The sequence below is a fragment of the Nelumbo nucifera genome, chromosome 4 (genome assembly GCF_055504915.1).
Source record: "Nelumbo nucifera cultivar China Antique chromosome 4, China Antique-T2T, whole genome shotgun sequence".
Taxonomy (NCBI): domain Eukaryota; kingdom Viridiplantae; phylum Streptophyta; class Magnoliopsida; order Proteales; family Nelumbonaceae; genus Nelumbo; species Nelumbo nucifera.
The window spans coordinates 87,089,270-87,111,401 of NC_142652.1; the positions used below are offsets into that span (position 1 = coordinate 87,089,270).

The following is a 22,132-nucleotide window of genomic DNA, read 5'->3' on the forward strand; positions in this document are numbered from 1 at the left end:
ACTCTTACACTTGCTCACAAATACAAAATAACACTTAGAAAAATTCTAAGAACAATCCCTAGAACCGGGAAGACAGGGGGAGAGAGAGAGCCATAAAGAGAGCCACCGCTACAACTTGCAATAGCAATGGCGGGAAGACAGGGCGGAGAGGGAGAGAGAGCCGTTGCTGCAAGTTGCAGTGATGGTGGCAGAAAGACAAGGGGAGAGAGAGAGAGAGAGAGAGAGAGAGAGAAGACAAGGTTTGCACACGAGAAGATAGGGGTAGCATGCATCATTTCCAAAATATTGTAAGGGCAGCTTTGACCTTGCACCGGCTCAGAAACGCGTTTGAGTGCGTTAAGAGCTGGCCCAAGGTCTATTATTTTCAGATCTGAAAATAAGATTCAGATCAAGTTTAAGAGTTAAAACCAAACAAGTGTGAGGATCTGAAAAGCAACATTTTCATATTCAAACCTCTGAAAAGTGCAATCAAACGACCCCTAAGACACATATATTTATATTTATATATATTATATTTATATCTAATTGAATTTGAATATTTATTGAATCGAATCAACCTATATTTGAATTTGATTCGATAAATTAATCGGTATTAAAATTTAATTCGAATTTGACCATTAAATTAATCGAATAATCCAAATTCGATCCGTTTACATTAGATATCAAATTCAAAATCGGATACCCGAATACAGTTTACACCCCTAAAAGGCTCAATGAGCTTTTGTATTAAGATCTTGACAGCCTGAAGATCGTTTGGTTCAGGCATGTCTTTCTGTGTGAAGACGGATAAAAAAATACTGAAAAGCTCCATTTGGAGCTTCCCTAAATCAACTCAAAACAGGCTTTTTGTGTATTTTCAAGACCCGATCTTTTAGTGACTATATTTATTGATAACCAAACAGGAAAAGACCAAATCGCAATTTGTCGGACTTGTAAATAGCAAAGAGACTGTGTGGAAAGACATGCTAAACGAAGCCTAAATAAACACTTGTCTCAATTTGTGTGAGAATCGTGTATTGGAGAAGTTTCTTTTTAATGTTTATCCAAATTCAGGCATTTTTTCACTATTAGTAGCATTCATTATTTCTGTTAGAAATTATTAATACATTTAATCTAAATTATTAAATTAATTTTTATTATAAATTATTAAAATAAAGATTAATTATTTTATATAGCATTGCATTCTTTCCTTATAATAGTTACCAATTTCCATTATTTCACTTTTCTTTGACAACTCCCATGTACCACACCCTATGGGTTTTGATGCAATATTAATGGATGTTAACAGTAAGAGTAGAGTTGGTCAATTGTGAGAACCAATAGGGGTAGCATCAGTCAATTTTCAAACAATAAGGTTACACTCAGTCAACGTCAGATAGTTTAAGAAATTTACCCAGTAAATAATGATGAATCCAATCCATTTGCAACAGTAGAAATAAAATTGAAGTTATGTGAAGCTGGGCTCGGGTTGGGCACGACTTTCTTTTTAGACAAGCGTGTTATGTGAAGCAACAATGGATAGTACAAAGAAAATGATTCAATAATGGAGAGAATTACATTTGGAACAGAGTCTTGTTGCAGAAGAACATGGAGTGAGATCCAAGTTATTAAGGAAAGATAGGACTGTTTATGAGTTATGGCGCCTTCTTGCAATGAGACACCCAGATCACCAAATCAAGATCTGCAGGTTGATTCTAAGTTCTTGATTGGGTTTGGGTGCGGGAAGGCCCAGAACTGGTTCTTAGAGTTTCCCTCCTGCGCTGGATGAATTCTTCAGATTTTTCATTTATATTGGAGGGTACCTTCAGAATGGATCTCGGAGGTCTCTGAGGCTGCACTTTGGTCCCTTTATCTTTCTCTTGTTTCAACTTTTCCTTGTGGGTTTTCTTCTCATCCTCTTTCGGTGGCCCCAACTCTTCTGTGGCATCTTTAATGGTGACAGTCTTCTTTAGGCTTCTGGCTTGAGGTGGAACTGTGGATGGTGCAGGGAGGACGCTTTCTTCTTGTCCCTTGTCTTGATGACTTTGCTCGGAGGAGGAGGAGGAGGAGCCGACGACCTTCTCAGCACCCATGACCTGAGCTGCTTCTTCCTTGTCCTCCCATGGGATTGCCGCAGGCTGCAGACTCGACTCTGCCTGAGCAGCTAGTGCTGGGTTGCCTTTCTCCAAAGAACCAGAGGCCTCAGTGGGAGCTGCTACTGAATTCTCAGGCTCATGGGTTTGATTATTTTCAGCTTTATTTTCATCTTTCTCTGGGGTTGCAGTTCCGACGGTGTTGCCTCCGGTTGAATCAACCACCCCATCTGGTGGTGATGGAGTTGCAGCGACAGGCGGGTTGGCCACACCATGGTCAGTGGGACTGCCCAAGATGACAGGTTTCAGGCCTCGAGCTGCGAGGAAGTCAATGACGAAGCGGAAGAGCCTGTGGAAAATGGCAAGAGGTTGGAGGAGGATTCTCGCCATCTCTTGTGTTTGAAATGAGAAATGTCTAGAATCTAGATTTGGGGTGTCTGGACTCGGGAGAGTTTCATTTTAAGGGGAGGATGGTGCTTCATTTGATTCTCTTCTTGAGACATTGGGTAGCGTACAAGCAACAACATAACGTTAGATACATTCTTTTCTGTCTTTAATCCAAAGAGAGTTTGTTTCTCTAAAAAGCAGTAGAAACTTGCATAGATGTCACAAGAGTGGATTGATACCATTCATCTAGGGAGAAACTGGATTCTACGTTCCTTCAAAACAGTGCATTTGCCTTCTCTTTTGTTTTTCCTGGTCCTGAGAATGTGACCATCAATCAGGGCAAAAGCATAACGAAATAATTAACCAATATTTTGAAAACCATATCAAACCAATGTAATCAGCTCTGGTTGAACCAGGGTTTATCTGTATCAATGTCATTGCTTAGAAGGTGGCTTCACCACGATGTTATTGACCCGGAAAGTAGGAGGGGACCTATTGACCAATTTTACAATATTCTGGTAAGCTGATAAGTAACTTTCTCATTAGGGGAGGAGTTTACAAAACATAATTGGACAAGTTTGTTCATTCTAATATTTGCTTCTATGAGTATAAAATCATTATACAACTTTGGTGTAAAAGAATATGGTAAGTGTCCAAGTAAGTAACATTTACCTGGGTAAGTAAACTTACTCGAGTAAGTGACATTCTGAAAAAACTTTCAACAAGACCTTAAAGAGAACTGAGAAAGGAATGGATTAAGATATAAAGAGATAACCTTATGAGAATTAGACCAGAAAAAAAGTTTTGATGGTTCAACCCATGGTTTTCAAATTACCGTTGACTTGGACGGTCGGACCGTTTGACCCGGAAACCGCCTAGGCAACAGGTTTCATTTTATCCCAAATCCGATCCTTGACAAAAAATCGTTGAATTAGTTAATAACCCATTAACTCGGATGATCAAACCGTCAGCCTGTCAACCTGGAAACCGGTGAGAATCTATATTTGATGAAAACCTAGAAAGTCAAATCTTACTATTAATCAGCAAGTTAAAGGGCTTGTCAGCTTCAACATCTTAGAATAGCTTATGCAGATCGCCTTGCTAATGAACATAGCTTATGTCATTTCATGCAGCTGAATAGACAACCCTTCTTCACAACTGATGGCTTATGTAATAGGCCGTATGTTCCAAAGAGCCAAAATCAGTTGTCAGCCAGTTGTGAAGAAGGGCTGTCCGATTCTGGTGTTAAATTAGCTGAGAAGCCATGTTTGGTAAAAAACTAGCAAAAACAGAAAATAGGCATACATGAGACGAAGGATAACTTTGCAGTAAAAGCAATTTTAAGTAGCTTCTCCTAAGCAGCTTAATCAACATAGACAACTAATGTAAAACCCCTCCAAACGGACCCTTAATATTCAGTTCAGAATAACTCAATATTGAATGGCAGGACAGGCATCTTAGTTTTTTGGGCAAAAATAAAAGTAGCTTCAATTTATCATATAGAAAACTGTACATGAGGAGAGAAAGTAGGGCTATAGCTGCCCTTCACAAGCTAGGTAAGTTAAGATATGATAATGATATAATATAACACATAGGCCTGTCAATGATACATGAAAATCTATGGGGTTTTTATGGTTCAGTGTCCCTTAGAAATTCTAGTTCTAATGCATTCTTATAGTTCGGGTCAGTGTCAAGGGATGGAGAGATTCCCAACTCACGGGAGGATGGTGCTTTTAGGGGGGTTGGGATAAATACATTTGTGGAATCAATAAAAAAATTTGAGGGGGAGTGGACTATAAAATGGCAAAATCCATAGCCCAATCCCACATCTAATCCAATTATCTCATATTTGAATATTGGACAGATTTGGATTTGCAATATGTATCCAATTAATAAACTGGATCGGAATCGGATTTGACTCCATTTGATCCGATTAAAATCCAAATCCGATTATATTATAATATTTATTGATTTTAATATATAAATTTTTTATAGTTATATTTAAAAATATAAAATATATTTTTTATTTATTATATTATATATAATAAATTAAGTACATATATTTATATTATTTTATTATATATGTAAAAGTTGAAAAATAATTAAACTTTTTTTGTATTTTTAAAAATTAAATGAGGTCGGATTAAGTCTGAATTTGATCCGAGTCTGTTAGGATTCAAATACGAATCTGTCTTTAAATTCAATCAGATTTTGGATCAAATTTGAGTGCAAGTTTTTTTTTTTCTTATATAGGAAATGACGGTGCTATACAAGACAGGAGTAGCATGTCCCCAAGTCACTCAAACAAATAAAATAAAGGTCTCTAGGAAGATTACAAGAATTAAAAGAGACAACACCGTTAAGAGAAGACAACACCCTGTGAGCAAGCCAATTCGCCACCTGGTTTGCCTCACTATACATGTGCCTGTATGTCACACCACCTTCCGTCATTTCCTTCATCTGCGAGCAGCCCGAAATGACGTTCCTTAGATTCCACGAAGGAGAGATCAGACCTTTGAGACAGCAAATAACAATCTTAGAATCCCCCTCAATAGTTGTTGGCAAGTTGCTAAAGTTCAGGGTCAGATTGTGGGTTTCCCAAACTGCCAAAGCCTTTGCAACATTTATAGTTAATAGAGTAAAACTTTTAAGGTCCAAGACTTTGCCCAAGTGGTCTCTAGCGAACAAATTCCATCCTTTTAATTTTAATTTCACCATGATTTGGGGGGAGCCAAGAAATGAGATTCCTTTTTTTTCTTTTTATCTTTGTTATCATACGGTTTCTCAGTGAGCTCCCAATATTCCGAAAAAGCCTTACACTCTCTCTCCAAAATAATTTGAATACAAGTTTCAATAATAGAATCAGAATCCGATCATACTGAATCCTGATCCGATTACAGCCCTAATAATATGTACAGCACTTTTGTAATTCTTATTTACATGGGCACAAGAGAAAGTTATTCATATAGAAAAGTAAATGATTGACAGTCAATTTGAACTTAGCTTTTTCACCAAACATAACTTAAAGGCCGTTTGTGTTTCCCAAACGGCCACTTATTTTCCTCTCCTCTTGCACCCACCAACGAAAGCAAAAAGTTCCAAGTAGGGAAACTACCCAGATGACAACGCTCTTGTCAACCTCAACCCCAACTCCCTTGTCTATGGTCCAATCTAATAATAGCAACCATTTGAACTTTCAATTTCCACATGAAAGATTTAGAATGAGGCTTAACATTTGCTGCCATTATCTATCACTGTACAAACTTTTTCAAACACCTCAACCTCTCATATCATATGAGCTGAAGTCATGAAATGGTATGCTGCTAGTACAAGGGAGTTGTGTGGTCACAATTCATTATCATGTCATACAGAATGAATAATGCTCCCACATAAGAGCATTTGCGAAAACAAAAAAAAAAATCTATCACTACACAAACTTGTGACTGCCCAAATTGGAATTTACCGAACCTAACAAAACAGTCACGTGAAGCTTTGAATTGTGAACACAAATTCACAGAGAAGAATACAAAGAGTCCTTCATGAACCCTAAAAAAGTTGCTAACAGGAAGCTTCCTAAGTCACTTTAGAAAGTTCACTAAACGACTCCAAAAGAAGACTAGATGCAGACCAACTGACATATAACAAGAAAGAATTTTATCAAGCAGGGAAGCTTTGTTATTGTACTTTGTACATGGAAGAATTTTATTGCCATTGAATCGTCTGATTAGTGATTAACGCTACGAACCAACATCAATAATGTCTTCTTTCTCCTATATCTCACAGCTCTTGTAGATGTACATGCACTAGGGATATCTCCCCATAAATAAAAAAAGGGAAAATTCCACTTTAATACTCTAAACTTTGGGGGTAGTTCAAGGTAGTACCTGAACTTTCAAACGTGTCATTACAGTACTTAAACTTTTAAAAAGTGTCAAGTGGGTCCCTACTGTTAACCGACCATCAGTTATTTGTTGAAAATTTTAAAAGAAAATTCCCAATTAGTACTTATACTTTGGGCCTAATGCCACTTTGGTCCCCAAACTTTAAAACGCAACAATTCAGTCTCTGAACTTTCAAAACGTGTCAATCCAATACCTGTTGTTAACCAACTGTTAACTAGTCGTTAAGTGGCATTTGAAAAGATGCAAATGCCCTTCGAGTGTCATCTAATTCTCTTTATAAACCATCCAAATGTTGACAAAAAAATGAGCAGTCCCAAATCCTTGCCTCTTCTATTCAAGAAAGCAAGGTCAAAATTTCATCATGTATCAGATATGCCCCTACAAGGGGTGTTTTGGGTTGACTCAGAGGGTAGACCGGCCTTAAACCGGCTCCTCTGAACCAGTTTCAAAAAATAAAAAAATACATAAAAAATAGTACCAATCGGCATTATCGATTTGTATCAATATTTTGAACCTTGCAAGAAAGTTGACGTTACATCTCAATGGGTGTTCTAGTGACCTCAACTTTCTTGAATAGAAGAGGTAAGGATTTGGGACTGTTCATTTTTATCAATGTTTGGGTGATTGATAAAGAAAATTAGAAGACACTTTGTGTCTTTTCAAATACCACTTAACGGCTAGTTAACAATAAGTATTAAATTGGCACATTTTGAAAGTTTAGATATTGAATTGTCGCATTTTAAAGTTTGAAGAAGTGATGGTTAGGCCAAAAGTATAGGGTATTAATTGAGATTTTCCCTAAAAAAATACAAGTATCAAAATATTCTCAATGCACAGCAAGGGCTGTGAGGATGGATTTAGTTAGGATGAAATCCGAACTAATCGTCATAAACCTTGTAGTGGACTCTTCCCCAACATGTAAGGCCCAAATATTGTAATCTGAAGATTCCGAGTCCAAGTGGTTTAACTTTAGGCTATGTTTGGTTTAAAAGAAAAGGTAGAAAAAGAAAGGAAAAGGTAGGAAAAGGAAGGAAAAAAATAGGGAAACTTATACAATTTTAATAAAACACAGCCTTAGAGATCTAGTTATTCAACTGGTAGTCTACTCTAGCACTCCCATATTCTCCTTTTACGTATCCAACCATGATACACGGAAGTCTCATATTTTTTTTAAGGGTAAAATACAAAAAACTCCCCTGAATTTTCTGGTTATCATAAAAACCTCCCCTCTAATTTCATTTTAATAAAAACCTCCCCTAAATTTAAAAAAAACTAAACAAAAACCTCCCTTCCGTCATTTACCCAGACCAGAAACGTAAAAACTTATGAAATTACCCCTGACTAATCTGCATGGCGTCATCTAAAATTTTTTTAAATCCCAAATTGCCCTCATTTGAGCAACAACACTTCCACAATTGGTTGTTTCTGTTCTTTTTCAGAGCAAAAGAAAATAACACCGCTGAACACTTGCAGCGGCGCCATTGCTCGGAATACCAAGAGTTGCTAAAATTTAAAACACACGCAAATGATTAAGAAAAAACAGATCGCTAGGTGTTTCAATATAAAGCAAACAGGATCGTGTCAATGAATCGCTGTGGCTATGGTTATGGCAGATGTGAATGAGTTCGACCATCTCTTTCTCTCTCCCCCGCTCTCTCTATCTCCCTCCTCCATCGGTAGGCCACTAGTAGAATTTTGTTTTGTTAAACGGAAGCAGTCAATGTGTCTGAACTCTAAAGCTCTTTCATTTCAATACAAGGATAAAAAGCCTATCTAAAATCCCCAAGTGGGCCACGCCTACCTGCTCTATATCATATGTTCTCTATTCTCGCTTTGCATTGGATGGTTTTGAAAAGCCAAAGAGGAAGAGTCCGACCAATGCTACATTTTAGATGATAAAGTTGAAAAAATGCCCCTTACCATTTGTCCAACTGGGCCGACTGGGCCAAAATTCTTTCTCAATTCAGGACTTGTCCGACCAATGCTACATTTTGGCCGACTGGGCCAAAATTCTTCCTGAAGGTAATAAAAGGTGCTCTTTTAATTTAAATACACGTATTGAGTATCGACTGGGCCGACGGGGCCAAAATTCTTTCTCAATTCAGGACTTGTCCATTACGGTTTACATGCCATTTTCAAATTCACTTCCTGAATGGAAGCTCCTGCTCCTCTTTCTTTCTTTGTCTCTTTAATTGCACCACTAGTCTGTAATCTGTAATTTCCCATTCACTTGGGGCTAGGTGAAGCCTAAGATGGACTCCCATGTGATTCTTTCTGAGTTTACAAACGAACAAACAAACGAGAAACGACAGATAGACATGCAGACAAATAACCAATGACTGTGTATGTGAAAGGCCCCATCTTTATTGGCTTGGTGTTGCTTCTGTTTATGGGGATGGCCTTCTACTTCAAGCTTTGGCTTATTGATTACAATTTCTCTTTTAAAGACAAAAATTGGACGAGATTTGATTCCATCAGTTTAGTGCTGGCATATATCGCATCAGTTTTCTTTAATTTCTATGGACTATGGTTGTTGATATTTATTGGCTCTTATTCTTCTTTCTTGGTTTAAAAGTGTATTATCGACAAAAGAACGCCATTCCCTTTTCTTGAATTCTTTTCGTAGGGAGGATGCCCTTGACGATTAATTAGGGATAGTTTTGTAATTTTATACGTTTTCTGTTTAAAAGGGAGTTTTTTGTTGAATTTTTTAAAAATTTAGGGGAGGTTTTTATTAAAATGAAATTAAAGGGGAGGTTTTTATGATTGTCAGAAACTTCAGGGTTTTTATATTTTATTTGTTTCACTCTTTAATGCTGTGGTTGGAACAAATTAGTGCTTAATAATGCAGATCAAGTTGAGCGGCACCGTTTGGTCATGAAACCCTTTTTTACCCCCGACGGAGGGATGGTAGTGTGATTGCAGCAAGATAAAAAACCCAAGAAAAATTTTCAGTGTTTAGCAGTTTAGGCTAAAAGGCCGCTTGCTTTTTGCAGTTGCAGCCCTAATTGCATTAATTAAACATTTAACCCCATCGTGAAGTATCTGGCCCGCCTAAATCAAGAGGGTTTTATAGTTCCTTAACTTTAACTGCGAGACTCCAGAAAACCAACAGAACAAAAAACTGGATAGACTATAGTTCATTTTCTTATGATAGCCTATAGTTCCTTAATCCCTCTTCAGTACCAACTGAATCTGGTATGATTGAGCATCAGAGGTTCAAAGATATCTACCAATAAGTCCTATTCCTGTGTTAATACACAATTCAATTTTTCATCTGTTTCCTAGTCCAGATTGTGCAAGTACCTGTCTCTGCATGACTAGGGTCGTTTGATCAAGTTGCCATTATTTGCAATAAGAAAATAGACAAAAGGGTCTTCGACATTTTTTGAAAGGCAAAATATGTAATATATATAAAAAAATTGTATTGGCAGAGGGGAAAAACCTCCACCTTCCTATACAAATGGCTCAGAGTGCAAACCCACGCATTTCAACTACACAACTGTAAGGGAGAATTTACATCAGCAATTTCCACTATGATCTGTTTCTAATGATTACAAAAATAAGAGAAATCTAAGTATCATAATTCCCTGTGTGCTTTAGACCAAAAAATTAGACACCTCTCCATACGTTCAATCAATACCATCTTCTTCAACATGAATGTTTAGATTTTCTTGTTTTTGAGAAATGGCACAGCAGCGAAAAACATAAATACATTCTTGGATATACAAATCTTCAAAACAAAGTAAAAACATGTTCAGTTTGATACTTTGATTCAGAAGCATAGCCTTGTTCCATAATCCAACAAAAAAGATGCTTTCAAAAACAAAAACAAGTTTTCACTTCCATGACCATGAGGCTGATGTGATCTGCTATCTGGTCCATGATACACATGTTCCATGAGGCTGTTGTGATCTATCAACCCACATTTATGGATTCCAAAGTATAAATAAAAATTAAGGTAAGCTAATATCCACATTGCACCTTTTATGAAACACAACATCAAATCACCAGAGGAATCCTTGAAACCAGAGATTCAAGAACAAGTTTCTAGTCTCAGTTCTAGAAACGAGTAAACTCTATAACTAATAACATTTTTTTTTTGCTTTTATTGTACAACCTCATATAGTAGATTTTTATTGAAAAGTCACCTCAGAGGTCAGAGCTTAGGGAATTCATAGATGCCCTCATTTCTTCCAAAACACGCCCCATTCACAAAATACACATCCTATCTTTTGAAACCACAACTTTTGATGTACAATACTTCTATATGCTTATTATGGATTTGCACCCGGTTCTGTTAGATGTCCTTTTTTAGTTCTGTCAAAAATCATCTTTACAGCCTAGATGCTTATAATCTCTCCCTCTATGTCCTGTGCTAAGGATTCCTCTAGCATTACAATCTTCAACACAAAATGTTGTCCATAGATCAAATTTTTAATGGATTGGATTTTATTTGATTGTCTAAGGCCTCATTGGTGTGCTCAAGAATCAATGCTTTTTCAAACCAGACATAGGGCCTTAATTTTGGAGCTCAATACCAATAAAGTTAATGTTGGAGACCCCCCCACCCCCCCTTAAAATTAAAGTACCATCTTTGTTTTTCTGAAGTCTTTGTACACAAAGAATTTCTGGATTACAACCTGCAGATCCCAGAATCCATTTATTTAAACTGAATAAAACCTAAAGAAAATTCTAAATGCATCAAGCCAATAATTACAAGGAAGAAACACAACAACAATTGATACAGAAAGGGAATGACAGCATGTGCTTACCTTTCCAGTGCTAAGATATCACAGTATTTTGAAGTCAGCTCCCTTCTGGCATAAGGTGTGCCCAACAGAACCAAAATTGAGTGCAAAAATGTCAGTAGCCACAATTAAAGGTCCACACATAGGTAAGAGAGGACAGATCCTGCCCTTCGCCTAGTTCTCTCAGAAACCTTGCACTTTTCCACTAAGACTTTCTTCATCTTGAGACAACCCGAAACCACAGTAGCTACCCCAGCTGAAGTCACAAATGGGCAGTAAACCATGTGACAAGATTCAAGCATTGCACATCTGCTAACAAGATATGTTAATCCAGCATCCGTAATTTGTCGACAGTGAGACAGCACTATGTCCTTGAGTAAAGGACAGCCTTCTCCAATTTCAAATAGTGCCATATCCCCTAGATTCTGTTGAGAGAGAGAGAGATGAGAATCTTAGGCCTATCACATTCCAGACATGATATAATCAAATTCTTTGTTGTACACTAAGACTTTCTTCATTTAGAAATGAAGTCACTCTTAGGAAGTTAAGAGTAGCTCCAATAGGTGATAAAATGAGAGAAAGTAGACTGAGATGGTTTGACCATGTGCGTAGAAGACCATCAACAACACCCATAAGAAGAAGTGATTAGTTACAAGTTGAGGGGGACAGAAGGGCCAGGGGTAGACCAAAAATGGCATGGATAGAAGTAGTAAGAAATGATGTAAGCATCAATAATTTAACAATGGATATGGCATTAAATAGAATGGACTGGTGAAACAGGATCCATGTAGTCAATCCCATATAGTTGGGAATTTGGGATAAGGTTTGGATGATGATGACACAATCCTAGAATTAAAATTTCCCCAGCCATTGAAACCAAAGAAAATTGAAGCTTGGGTTAGTAGGGATTATTCTTTACGTCATTCTTCTTTAAGATAATATATGGAGCTTTTTAGATCTTAGTGCAGAGCTGTCTATGCAGCCTATATAAGAGCCACCCAACAGTTTTGACCTAGATTGCAAAGGTGTTTGTTAGTGGATTGGACAGTCAAGTAAGGCTCATCCATTAGGAACTTGGAGTAATTGATGATTTCAGTGTTTCAAACGCGCAAGGTGCAAAATAAAGGGCTTTTTGTGCCCAAGGCACAAGGTGCAAATTTAAAAAAAAAATATATATATATATATAAGAAAAAAAAAATATAATAATAAAATATTAAAAATAGTGTAAATTAACAAATGCAAACTTTAATTTAAACTAAATATTTTAAAAAGCCTATTAGCTCAAATTAAAATATATAAACATAACATATGAAACATACTCAGCACTAAACAATTTGAGCACATAAAACTTGCGATCTTTTTACTTCTTTCCAATCACATTACTTCAAATAGACAATGTGATATTAAATATCTTTCACTCCTAATTCTACAAGTCTACGAGCTGCTTGAGGCATGCCTCTTAATCACTGGATGGCTCACTCATGGAAAGGTCCAAATGGCTGAGCCTGCAGGCCTATACAAAGAATAAATGTCAGAAGAGTTACTCCTGTAGCAGGACATGGAAGGTCTTCCAAGTTTCCACTCAACTTGATATTACCCATTAACATACCCACTATAGAACTTAGTAACTTACCACCGTATTGGTGAAGAAAAGTGCAAGATTCTCTTAAGTCCATCTTTTGGTGGCCATAATATTTAATAATGTATTGTAAAGTAAAGCCTTGAGAGAGAGAGAGAGAGCAGGAGGGTAGGAGAAACTGCACCTGAAGAACGCTTACATCTAGATAAACAAGTTCAGGACATCCTCTTGCAATTGCTATTAGTCCAGCATCACCAATTTGGTGGCACCCACTGACATTCAAATACTGTAGCGAGCAACCCCGACCAATAGCAATTAAAGCATCATCACCAACCCTAATTAAACAATAAATAAGATCACATTAAAACCCAATAATGTATAGAAGCTAATATAATATACTAACAACAATGTATATATTCTACTCCATACAAGCACAAAAAACACAATAATAATTGCATCACAAGCATTTCTGTCAACATGCTTGATATTCCAAATTCAACGAACTAATGTAATAAGACATGCATTTTATCTGAAGCATCATCATCCAACAAGTATCATCAGCCATCAATTCATCATTTACTAAGTTGCAAATTAAAATTTTAGAATTAACAATTCACATAAATTGCATAACATTAACATAGACAAATGTGTCATCATATTCAAATGAATGTGATGCATTAAAAGAAAACAGAGCTATGGTGCCCCGACTTCTATTTATTACATTTTATTACAATATTACAATAAACAAATTTGAAAGATTTCCATTCTTTATATTATGTTAGCATAGCCATATAATGGAGAACATGATCCCCCCCGCCTTACTTATATTAGTCTTGTTATAAAAAACTAGCTTAAAAGGTAAGACGTATTCCTCCTCTATAAAGTGCAACATGATATATGCCTGCCTCAAGCATCTTTATGCTTCTATTGTGCATTGCCAAGCTTTAGCACCTCACCTGCAGGCACAGATGTACACCTCTTAACACCTTTATAAACACTGAATATATGTTGGGCATTTATATTACTAATAGATAAAAGGCCATTACCTAATGTTGGCCCAGCTATCTGAGATCTTGGTCAGGCAAAGTTTGAGCATTTGAATTGATTGACAACATTTGACCCACTTAATGGCAGGACGTCCAAGACTGCTACTCCAATCACTGTAATTTTGATTGTAGCTAGGAATCATATGTTCAATTTTGAAACAAGTCACAAATGGAGATTCACAATGATGTCAATCAAGTGAGAGACTCGACAAGAGGATGAAAATCTTAAGAGCAAGTCTGGTTAGAAGGTTTGTTGAGTTGGATCTAGAAGAAAGGAATGTGATTGCTTGGGCTGAGTTTGAATGGGGCAAATATAGGGTGTCGGGAGTTAGAAGACTTAATGGGGGGTTTGTTTTTATTTTTGATTCACAATAGGAAGGAGGCAGAGTGGGTGTTGGAGTCTGAAGCTAAGAAATGCAGGGATTATGACTTACGTTTAAGCTGGTGGTTCCCAGTGGCAGGACTCAAGACGAGAGAAGAAGTAGATCAATGTAGATTGGAGTTCTGGGTATTCCTCTACATGCATGGAACATCTGCACTTCCATGGTGATTGGAGATTCCTATGACAAATTCTTGAGCATTGAAGAAAGAAACAAGAGCTGGAAGAAGATTGATGTCGCAAGAATCTTGTGGAGATGGAGGTGATCTCTAATATCCCTAGTGTCTTGGTCTTGCATTTTGTAGGGGAGAAATATTATCTAAGGATTTACATGGAGGGAGATGATTGCACCTTTTTCAGGGAATACATTAATGGTAGAGAAGTAAAAGGGGAGATAAAGACATCCGAGAAAGGAATTGACCTTCAGGTTCGCTACCCTGGTGAACAGGGAAAGCCGAAAGGTTGTTCGTAGGAGGAAGACGATGGAGGTTTGGGTTCCAAGGGTGAAGAGGTAATTTTGGGCACGGATGAATCTTTCCATGCAAGACACATGGAACAAACCAGTGGAAAATGTTTTGAAGGCTACAATTGGAGAATAAAAGATTAATAGAAGATTAAATTGATCCATGGCTTTTGAATGAATCTATTGGCCCTGGGAATGGGGAGCACTTTCCAAGACCAAGATTAAGAAGCAGTAGAAATATGTTGAGCCTAGCTTTCTAAGGGCAATTAAAGAGAAAGGAGCTAAGTTTAAACGCCACCGATTGGATTTGGTTTATTACTAAGTTTGAGAGGCTTGGAAAGAAGAGTGTGAACGTCGTCAGGTCTAATCAAGGGGCAGAGAAAAGTGGGAGGTTGAAGAAGGGAAAGCTTGAGAGGCATTTAGGTACAACCATCCATTTTGGGTCTTTTATGGTGGAGATTCCCTCTATTCTATCGCAAGTGATCAGGTCGGATTGTTCTAAACAAGGTAAGGCAAGGATCAAAGGGGAGAAGATAAGAAAGTAAGTTTAAGGGAAGAAGAGATGGGAGATGTAAGAGGGCAAAGGTGCACTAAGAAGGGGAGGAAAGGAGGAGAGGTAGTTGAAGAAGGTGAAGTTAGAAGTACAAAAGTTTGTAACCCAAGGGAGGAGAAAGCAACCTTTCTAAGGCTAGTAACTTTTCAAGAATTGAGGTCCAAGTAGGTAGACATGGAATGGACTTAGGTCAAAGAAGGAGACAAGTAAAGAAGGGGATGCAACTGTTTTAGAGGTGGCAAAGAAAGCCAGAGATCCAAATAAGTTCCAAATTGTTCATGTCTCAAAAGTTTTTTCAATACTAAAGGATGGTTTGATTGGTGTTGGTCCTACAAACAAGTTTAAGAAAGTCTAAAAGAAAAGAGGTCCTAGAAACAAGTTTAAGAAAGTCTAAAAGTCTAAAGAAGAAGCTTGATGAGAATCGGGGAGCGAAGCCTCAAACTATAAAGGGGGAGGATCTGCAACCGTGTTTGGTTCCTGTAGATGGTGTGGTTACTAGGTTGCTACCAGAAGAAAAGGAGGCTGAGGTTGATCAAGAGCATAAGATGATTTTAATTGACTGTGTCTATCATGGTGGAGGACAGAGGAAGAATGGCGGAGATTGAGAGTTTGGAAAACATGGATGTTAGGGTTGGAAAGAGTTTAGGCGTATTTTTTTGGTGGAGAGGAGTTTCTTAGAAGGGATTTTGAAGCATTTTAAAGAAGCAAGAGAGAGGAGACTCTCAAGAAGACTGTTGTCGGGGAAGGTGGGGTGGCATGAAATGAGGATGGGCACGGACAAGACGAAGCTTTTGAAGAGGAAGATTAAGCTTGTCAGGGGCCTTCCATTGTTTTTGTTTTGTAATCATTGTTCTATTGTTGGGGAATTATCTTAACACCCAGTTGTCGCTTGTATTTTGTTCTTCTTTCTTTTAATGAGTTTAATTTTTTATTTGAAAAAAGTAAGGTAATTCTATTAAATCAAGGCCTTCTATTTTTTATTTGCTTGTATTCTGTTCACTCGCTTCGCTCACTCACCAAGCTTTGAGAACTCCTTATTTGCTAATGTTGTTCATACATTCATTATTAAATCAATCATTATTTTTTGTATGTGAACTAAGAATTTAAGACCCTAACATGGATTTGTTTGGGCTTGCCTCGAGGGACGTAGAACAAAGGCGGCTCGTAGAATCAGGAATGTAATATGTTTTACATCACATTAGCTACTTTAAGTAATGCAATTGAGGAAAAAAAGAGATTGTGGGTTTTACATGCTTGAAAATGTTTTATATGTTTGATTTTATTTTTAAATTTTCATTTGAATACGCTTTACATGTTATGTTTATGTATTTAAATTTTAGATAATAGGTTTTTAAAATTTAAGTTTATATTTTTTATTAATATTGTGTTTAAATTTTTTTTTGCATTTTTTTAAGTTTTTATGAATTTTCTGACATTTTTTTAAATTTTTTTTAGTTTTTTTTTTCGTATTTTTGTGCCTTGCTTCAAAAAGGCGCATGCCTTGCCTTGCGCCTTGCACCTCAGGCGCAAATTGGCCCTTGCGCTTTTAAAACACTGATAGTTTCTAAGTGTCTTTTCTTTTCTGTCTCTAATTTGTCTCATTTCTCAATCTTCCAAGTTCTCAAGACCTCGTTAATGGCTCCTGGCTTCTTAGCTAAAACAAAGGAACTTGTCCCCCCCACTTGAGTTTCAATCCAAATAGATATTAGCAAAGGAAGTCATCTTCTTCAAACCAGGCATGTTCCAATTAGAAGATAGACTTCCTATAAGCAAAAACACCACAACTGAGCTGAATAGGAGAGTGATCTGAAACCGGCCTTGGCAAGGCTACTTGATTCAGGTTCTAGAAGAGGTTTTCCCATTCAGGAGAAAGCAAGAATATGTCAAGCTTAACCAAAGTTGGGGATGTCTTTATCTCCCCTTCTAGAAGAGGTTCTACAAGAAGTTTCCTCTTCTACCACCATTTCTTTCCTCCAAAAACCTTGTAACATTAAAGTCTCCTCCCAGCACCCAAGAGAGAGTATAAGAGCCTCTTGCCTCACCAAGGTCTTCCCAAAGTCTTCCTCTATCTAAATCTTCAGAAGGTCCATAGACATCTGTGACTAAGCCCCTCACACCCCCCTCCATTTCTAGAACCACCAAAATAGAAAAGTCCCCAACATGACTCAACCAGCTTATGGACTGATTGATCTATCCCACATAGCTATCAAGCCCCCTGTGCTTCCTCTTGCCGCTTTACTAATCCACTTGACTTCCCCTGGACCCCAAACACTTCTTATTATTTCTGCCTCCACCACTTCCAGCTTAGATTCCTGAAGGAACACCATTTCCGATCTCCATCTCTTCAACATATCACTAACCACCATTCTCCTTCTCGATCCCAACCCCCTGAAATTCCAAGACAAGATTTTTAACTCCATAAAAACAAAGCAAGAATAAAAACCCCCTATTTCTCTCACCTTCCCCTTACCCTTAGCCTTTTCTCCCCCTCCCCTTGCCGATCCCTCCCCTTTCCCTACCTTATCATTTAGACCCAATGACAACCTCAAATCTCCTTGTTTTTCTTCAAAGAACTCCCCCTTTTTTGCATTTAATTTTCATTTTTCTATCAAAACTCTCTTCTCTATTCCTTCTAGATACTCAATGGTTTCCTCTTCCAATCCCACTATGGAGATGCCCAAAATTTACCCAAACCCAACAATTTTGAATTCACCCACAATAACGTCGATCCTACCTCCTTTTCAGTCCCTGCACCTTCCTCCCCTCTTGTCTACCCCATAACCACCTCCTTTCCCAACCTCTTTTGTCCCCAACTGAGCATTACATATCTGGCAGCCTGAACTTCCTACAGGATAACTGCAACACCAAAGCAATATCCTCTCTGTCTTCAACTATCACCAGGGGTATTATTTCCTCAGGTTCGAAACCTTCTGAGAAAAGTTCCTTCGCCGATGCCGCTGCTTCAATCCGGTTCCCTTCCAACGACAGGTTTGACAGTGTAGAGTCTGATCTGTAGCCTGATTGTTGCTTTGGAAGTCTCTATAGGTTTCCTTCTGATTGGGTAGGGTAGACTAGAAATGAACCTAACTTCTTGTTTTTTTTTTTTTTTTTTTTTTTCATAAAGTAGCCACTCTTGGACTACCTGCATTCTCACGCTTGCCAACCCAAGATTTTACCACATATACAAATAAAGATAATTCCAATATTTCAAATATCAATAAAATGAAATAATTCACCAGCCCTTTTGTAGGATATATAATCCATTTTCGCACTCCTGCATATTGGTTCCTTACAATTATCAATTGCAAATTTTCTTTTCAATCAAGCCCATTAGTGATGTATGGTCCACAACTGTATTACTTCTACTCAAGTCCACAGTGAAAATATATATTAATGTATGAGATGAGGGCTGTTAAGATGTGCCAAATAGGGGTAGTTTAGTCATCTTCTGTTTGTTAAGTAACTTGCTTATGTGGCAGTGTTATTAGAGTTACTCTGCCCCACACTTAAGTAAGGGCATTTCTGTCTTTGTAAACATTATTAGAATCTAATATAGATTAAGGGGGTCAACTGGATGGGTTAACCATCAGATTTTTGACAGACCCTTCTTCTTCTTCTTCTTCTTCTTCTTCTTCTTCTTCTCCTCTTCCTGTTCGGACTACTGTAGCAGCAGTCGAAACATGGTATCAGAGCCAGGTTCCTGACCTACTTCAGTTGGTAAAGCACCTCAGCATTGTTCGTGACTCTTCTCCTTCGTTTCTGGTCAGTCAATGGAGAGAACTGGTTCGCCCTAGGTCAGAAACATTACAGCTTGTCTCTCTCTGCTGCACATAACCTTCTTCAACAAGGAAAGTGACTTCAGCAGTGAATGGTTGATTGATATTCTCAAAGGAAGGTCGGTTCTCTCTTCTTCTAGTGTTACTTATATTTCTGGGTAGAAACCCTACAAGAAGCTGTTAGTATTGATAACCTAGAGAACTAGGTTCATTGTTGCCCTAGGAAGGGCTGTGTGTGCAGTAGCCGAATGGTGTAGGGCTGCTGTAAGTTGTTAAGTGGTGTTAGGGCTGCTGTAAGTGGCCGAGTGGTGTAAGGTGGAATGCAGTGACCTTGCCAAACTCCTTGTGGTTGTGTAATGCCCTCTTAAGTGTGTTAAACAAGTCTGAACTGGGTGCAGCAGATTTGACTGTGTTGTGGTGCTTGTGATGCACAATTTGTTTTGAGTGGTTGTAAGAGGGCCTACTTGTGATTAGTGAGTGGTAAATTGATGCTTATGTGGGAAGTAGGTGTGAGAAGTCAGCAGTAGTGTGAATAAGAACAAGTGTGTGCTTCCACTGTTGTGTTTAGGGGCTGCAATAAGTGCTGAAATATCAAACTGTAAACAACATCAATCAGCTTGTAGCTGAGAAGTAAAGTTAGAGGCAACTGTGAAAGAGTACAATGGCAGCAATAGGAGATGGCTACAATGATCAGAAACCTGGTGTAGTAATTTCCCCCGACTACCTAGGGGTACAAATGACCTCAATTAAGCTGAATGGGGAAAACTATGTTCCATGGGCTAAATCAGTGGAAGTTTTTCTCAAGGCAAAGAAGAAAGTAAAGCATGTAAGAGATGAGAAGCCACCGGTTGACTCTCCAAGGTTTGATGATTGGGAACAAGAAGATGCTCAAATCATGACTTGGCTGTGGAATAGTATGGAACCCAAAATCAGTGCCAACTTCATGTTCCTTGATACGGCTAAGGATATATGGGAGCATGCTAAGAAGCTATATTCTGGACAAGATAACACAACAAGAGTATATCAACTTTATTAGGAGTACTTTGATTTACAACAAGGAACCAAAACACTAGAAGAGTACTATGCCTGCATGAAGAATATAAGGAATGAACTCAATGTCTATTATCCCCTTACTCCAGATATTCAAGTTCAGCAACAACAAAGGGAGCAGCTAGATGTTACAAGATTTTTGGTGGGGCTGAAGTCGGAATATGAACCAGTTAGAGCTCAAATATTGGGGGGCTCTACTCTTCCTACACTTGAGGAAGTATTCTCAAGACTTCGTAGAATTTCTTTGGGACAGACAAAGAACCCCACATAGTCTGATAGATCAGCACTTGTGACAGCTAGAGGAGGTGGACATAGTACAAGAGGGGGAGGTCATGCTCCCAGAGGAGGTCGTGGCAATTCCATGATTGGTCGGGGTGGCCGTGACTCAGGGGGAGGCCGTGGCAGAGGAAAAATTAACTCTACAAGGAAGTGTACTCATTGTGGTAGGGAAGGATACATAGTGAATTTCTGTTATGACCTACATGACCCTCCCTCTAAATGGGCTAATCATGCTGTAGCAGGCGAGATTGTTATTAGTCATAGTAAATTGGCAGACCGAACACCTCCCACATCTACATCTACTTCTGGGAGGGAAATGGTGAGTGTTCTGCGTGATGAGTATGAACGGTTCCTTCAAACTACTTCACAGCATACCACTGCCACACTTGCCCAATCAGGTATTGCCTGCATGTCATCTAAAACTCCTTACTGGATTATTGACTCTGGAGCCTCAGATCATATGATCGGGACTCCAGGTGTGTTCTCTTCTCTTTTTGAAACCTCCACATCATAAACTGTTACACTTGCCAATGGGTCCTCATCTCCCATCTGTGGTGTTGGTAATGTTGACATGGTTTCTTTCCCCTTATCATCTGTTTTATATGTACCTAAGTTTCCATTCAATCTTATGTTTGTTAGTAAAATAACCAAAGCTCTTAACTGTTATGTTACCTTCTTTCCTTCCACTTGTGTTTTTTAGGATCTCAAGACGGGGAAGAAGATTGGTGGGGGGCATGAAGCTGGTGGATTGTATTACCTTGACAGTGGTGGATCTTCAATTGCACTTCAGACTTCCCTTACTCCTCTACAATGGCATTGCCGACTGGGACATCCATCTCTCAAGGTTCTCAAGATGTTGGTTCCGTCATTGAGTCAGTTGTCAGTTTTACAATGTGAGTCATGTCAGTTTGGTAAACACCGTCGTGTGTCATTCAGTCCAAGAGTTGAGAGTCGTATGCTGAGTCCTTTTTCTTTGGTTCATTCAGATGTTTGGGGTCCAATCAAAATAGAGTCTTATAATGGGTACAAGTATTTTGTCTCCATTATTGATGATTGTTCAAGAATGACATGGATTTACTTAATGAAAGAAAGAAGTGAATTATTTTCCATTTTTCAGAAATTCCATGCTGAAATACGCACACAATTTGGTGTTCCAATCAAAGTTCTCCGTTCAGATAATGGTCGTGAATACTTTCTTACTTCATTTCAACAGTATTTAGAACAGCATGGCATTATTCATCAGACCTCGTGTGCTTTCACCCCTCAACAAAATGGGGTGGCTGAACGGAAGAATCGTTGCTTCTTGAAATTGCTCGGTCTATGCTTCACCACATGAATGTTCCTAAACGGTTTTGGAGTGATGCTATACTCACTGCATGTTTTCTCATTAATCGGATGCCCTCTTTTATTCTTCATGGTCAGTCCCCCTTCTCCATCTTGTTTCCCACTTTATCTCCGTTTCCATTAACTCCTCGTGTCTTTGGTTGTGTGTGCTTTGTTCATAATCTGAGTCCTGGAATAGACAAGCTAGATGCACGCTCAATTAAATGTGTCTTCCTTGGCTACTCTCGAACTCAAAAAAGGGTACAAGTGTTATAATCCCATTGCTCGAAAGTGCTATGTCTGCCCTGATGTCACCTTTTTTGAGTCTATACCCTTCTTCTCCAGTCATGAAGCACCCTTGTCCTCACCCTTACCTCCTCTTCCTCTTCCTGTCAGTGATTCAATTCCAGAGGTTGTTGTTGGAGTAGACTCATCACCTCATCCAGTGCAGGTCACCACTGAACGACCACCGATCCGACAAGTGTATACACGTCGAACGACACCGGCCCCTCCTCCTGCTTCTACCTCATCTGCGGATCCTCTCATGGCCCCTATTGCTGAACCTTCAGACC

At 38.4% G+C, this 22,132-nt stretch overlaps 1 protein-coding gene across 7 annotated transcripts in view; it reads right to left on the reverse strand.

Moving 5' to 3' along the window:
• Positions 1 to 9,730: 9,730 nt before the first annotated feature.
• Positions 9,731 to 22,132, reverse strand: part of LOC104613081 (F-box/RNI-like superfamily protein) — an 80,366-nt gene continuing 67,964 nt past the window's right edge. For 2 of the 7 annotated variants that reach the window (XM_088902987.1, XM_010280776.3), the window contains 2 exons: positions 12,876 to 13,026; positions 9,940 to 11,537 (listed from right to left, as the gene is read on the reverse strand). In XM_088902987.1, the coding sequence (XP_088759113.1) occupies positions 11,241 to 11,537; positions 12,876 to 13,026 (448 nt within the window). In that variant the 3' untranslated portion in view covers positions 9,940 to 11,240. The other 5 variants (XR_737887.3, XR_737885.3, XR_016085434.1 and 2 more) reach the window with 5 other exon arrangements.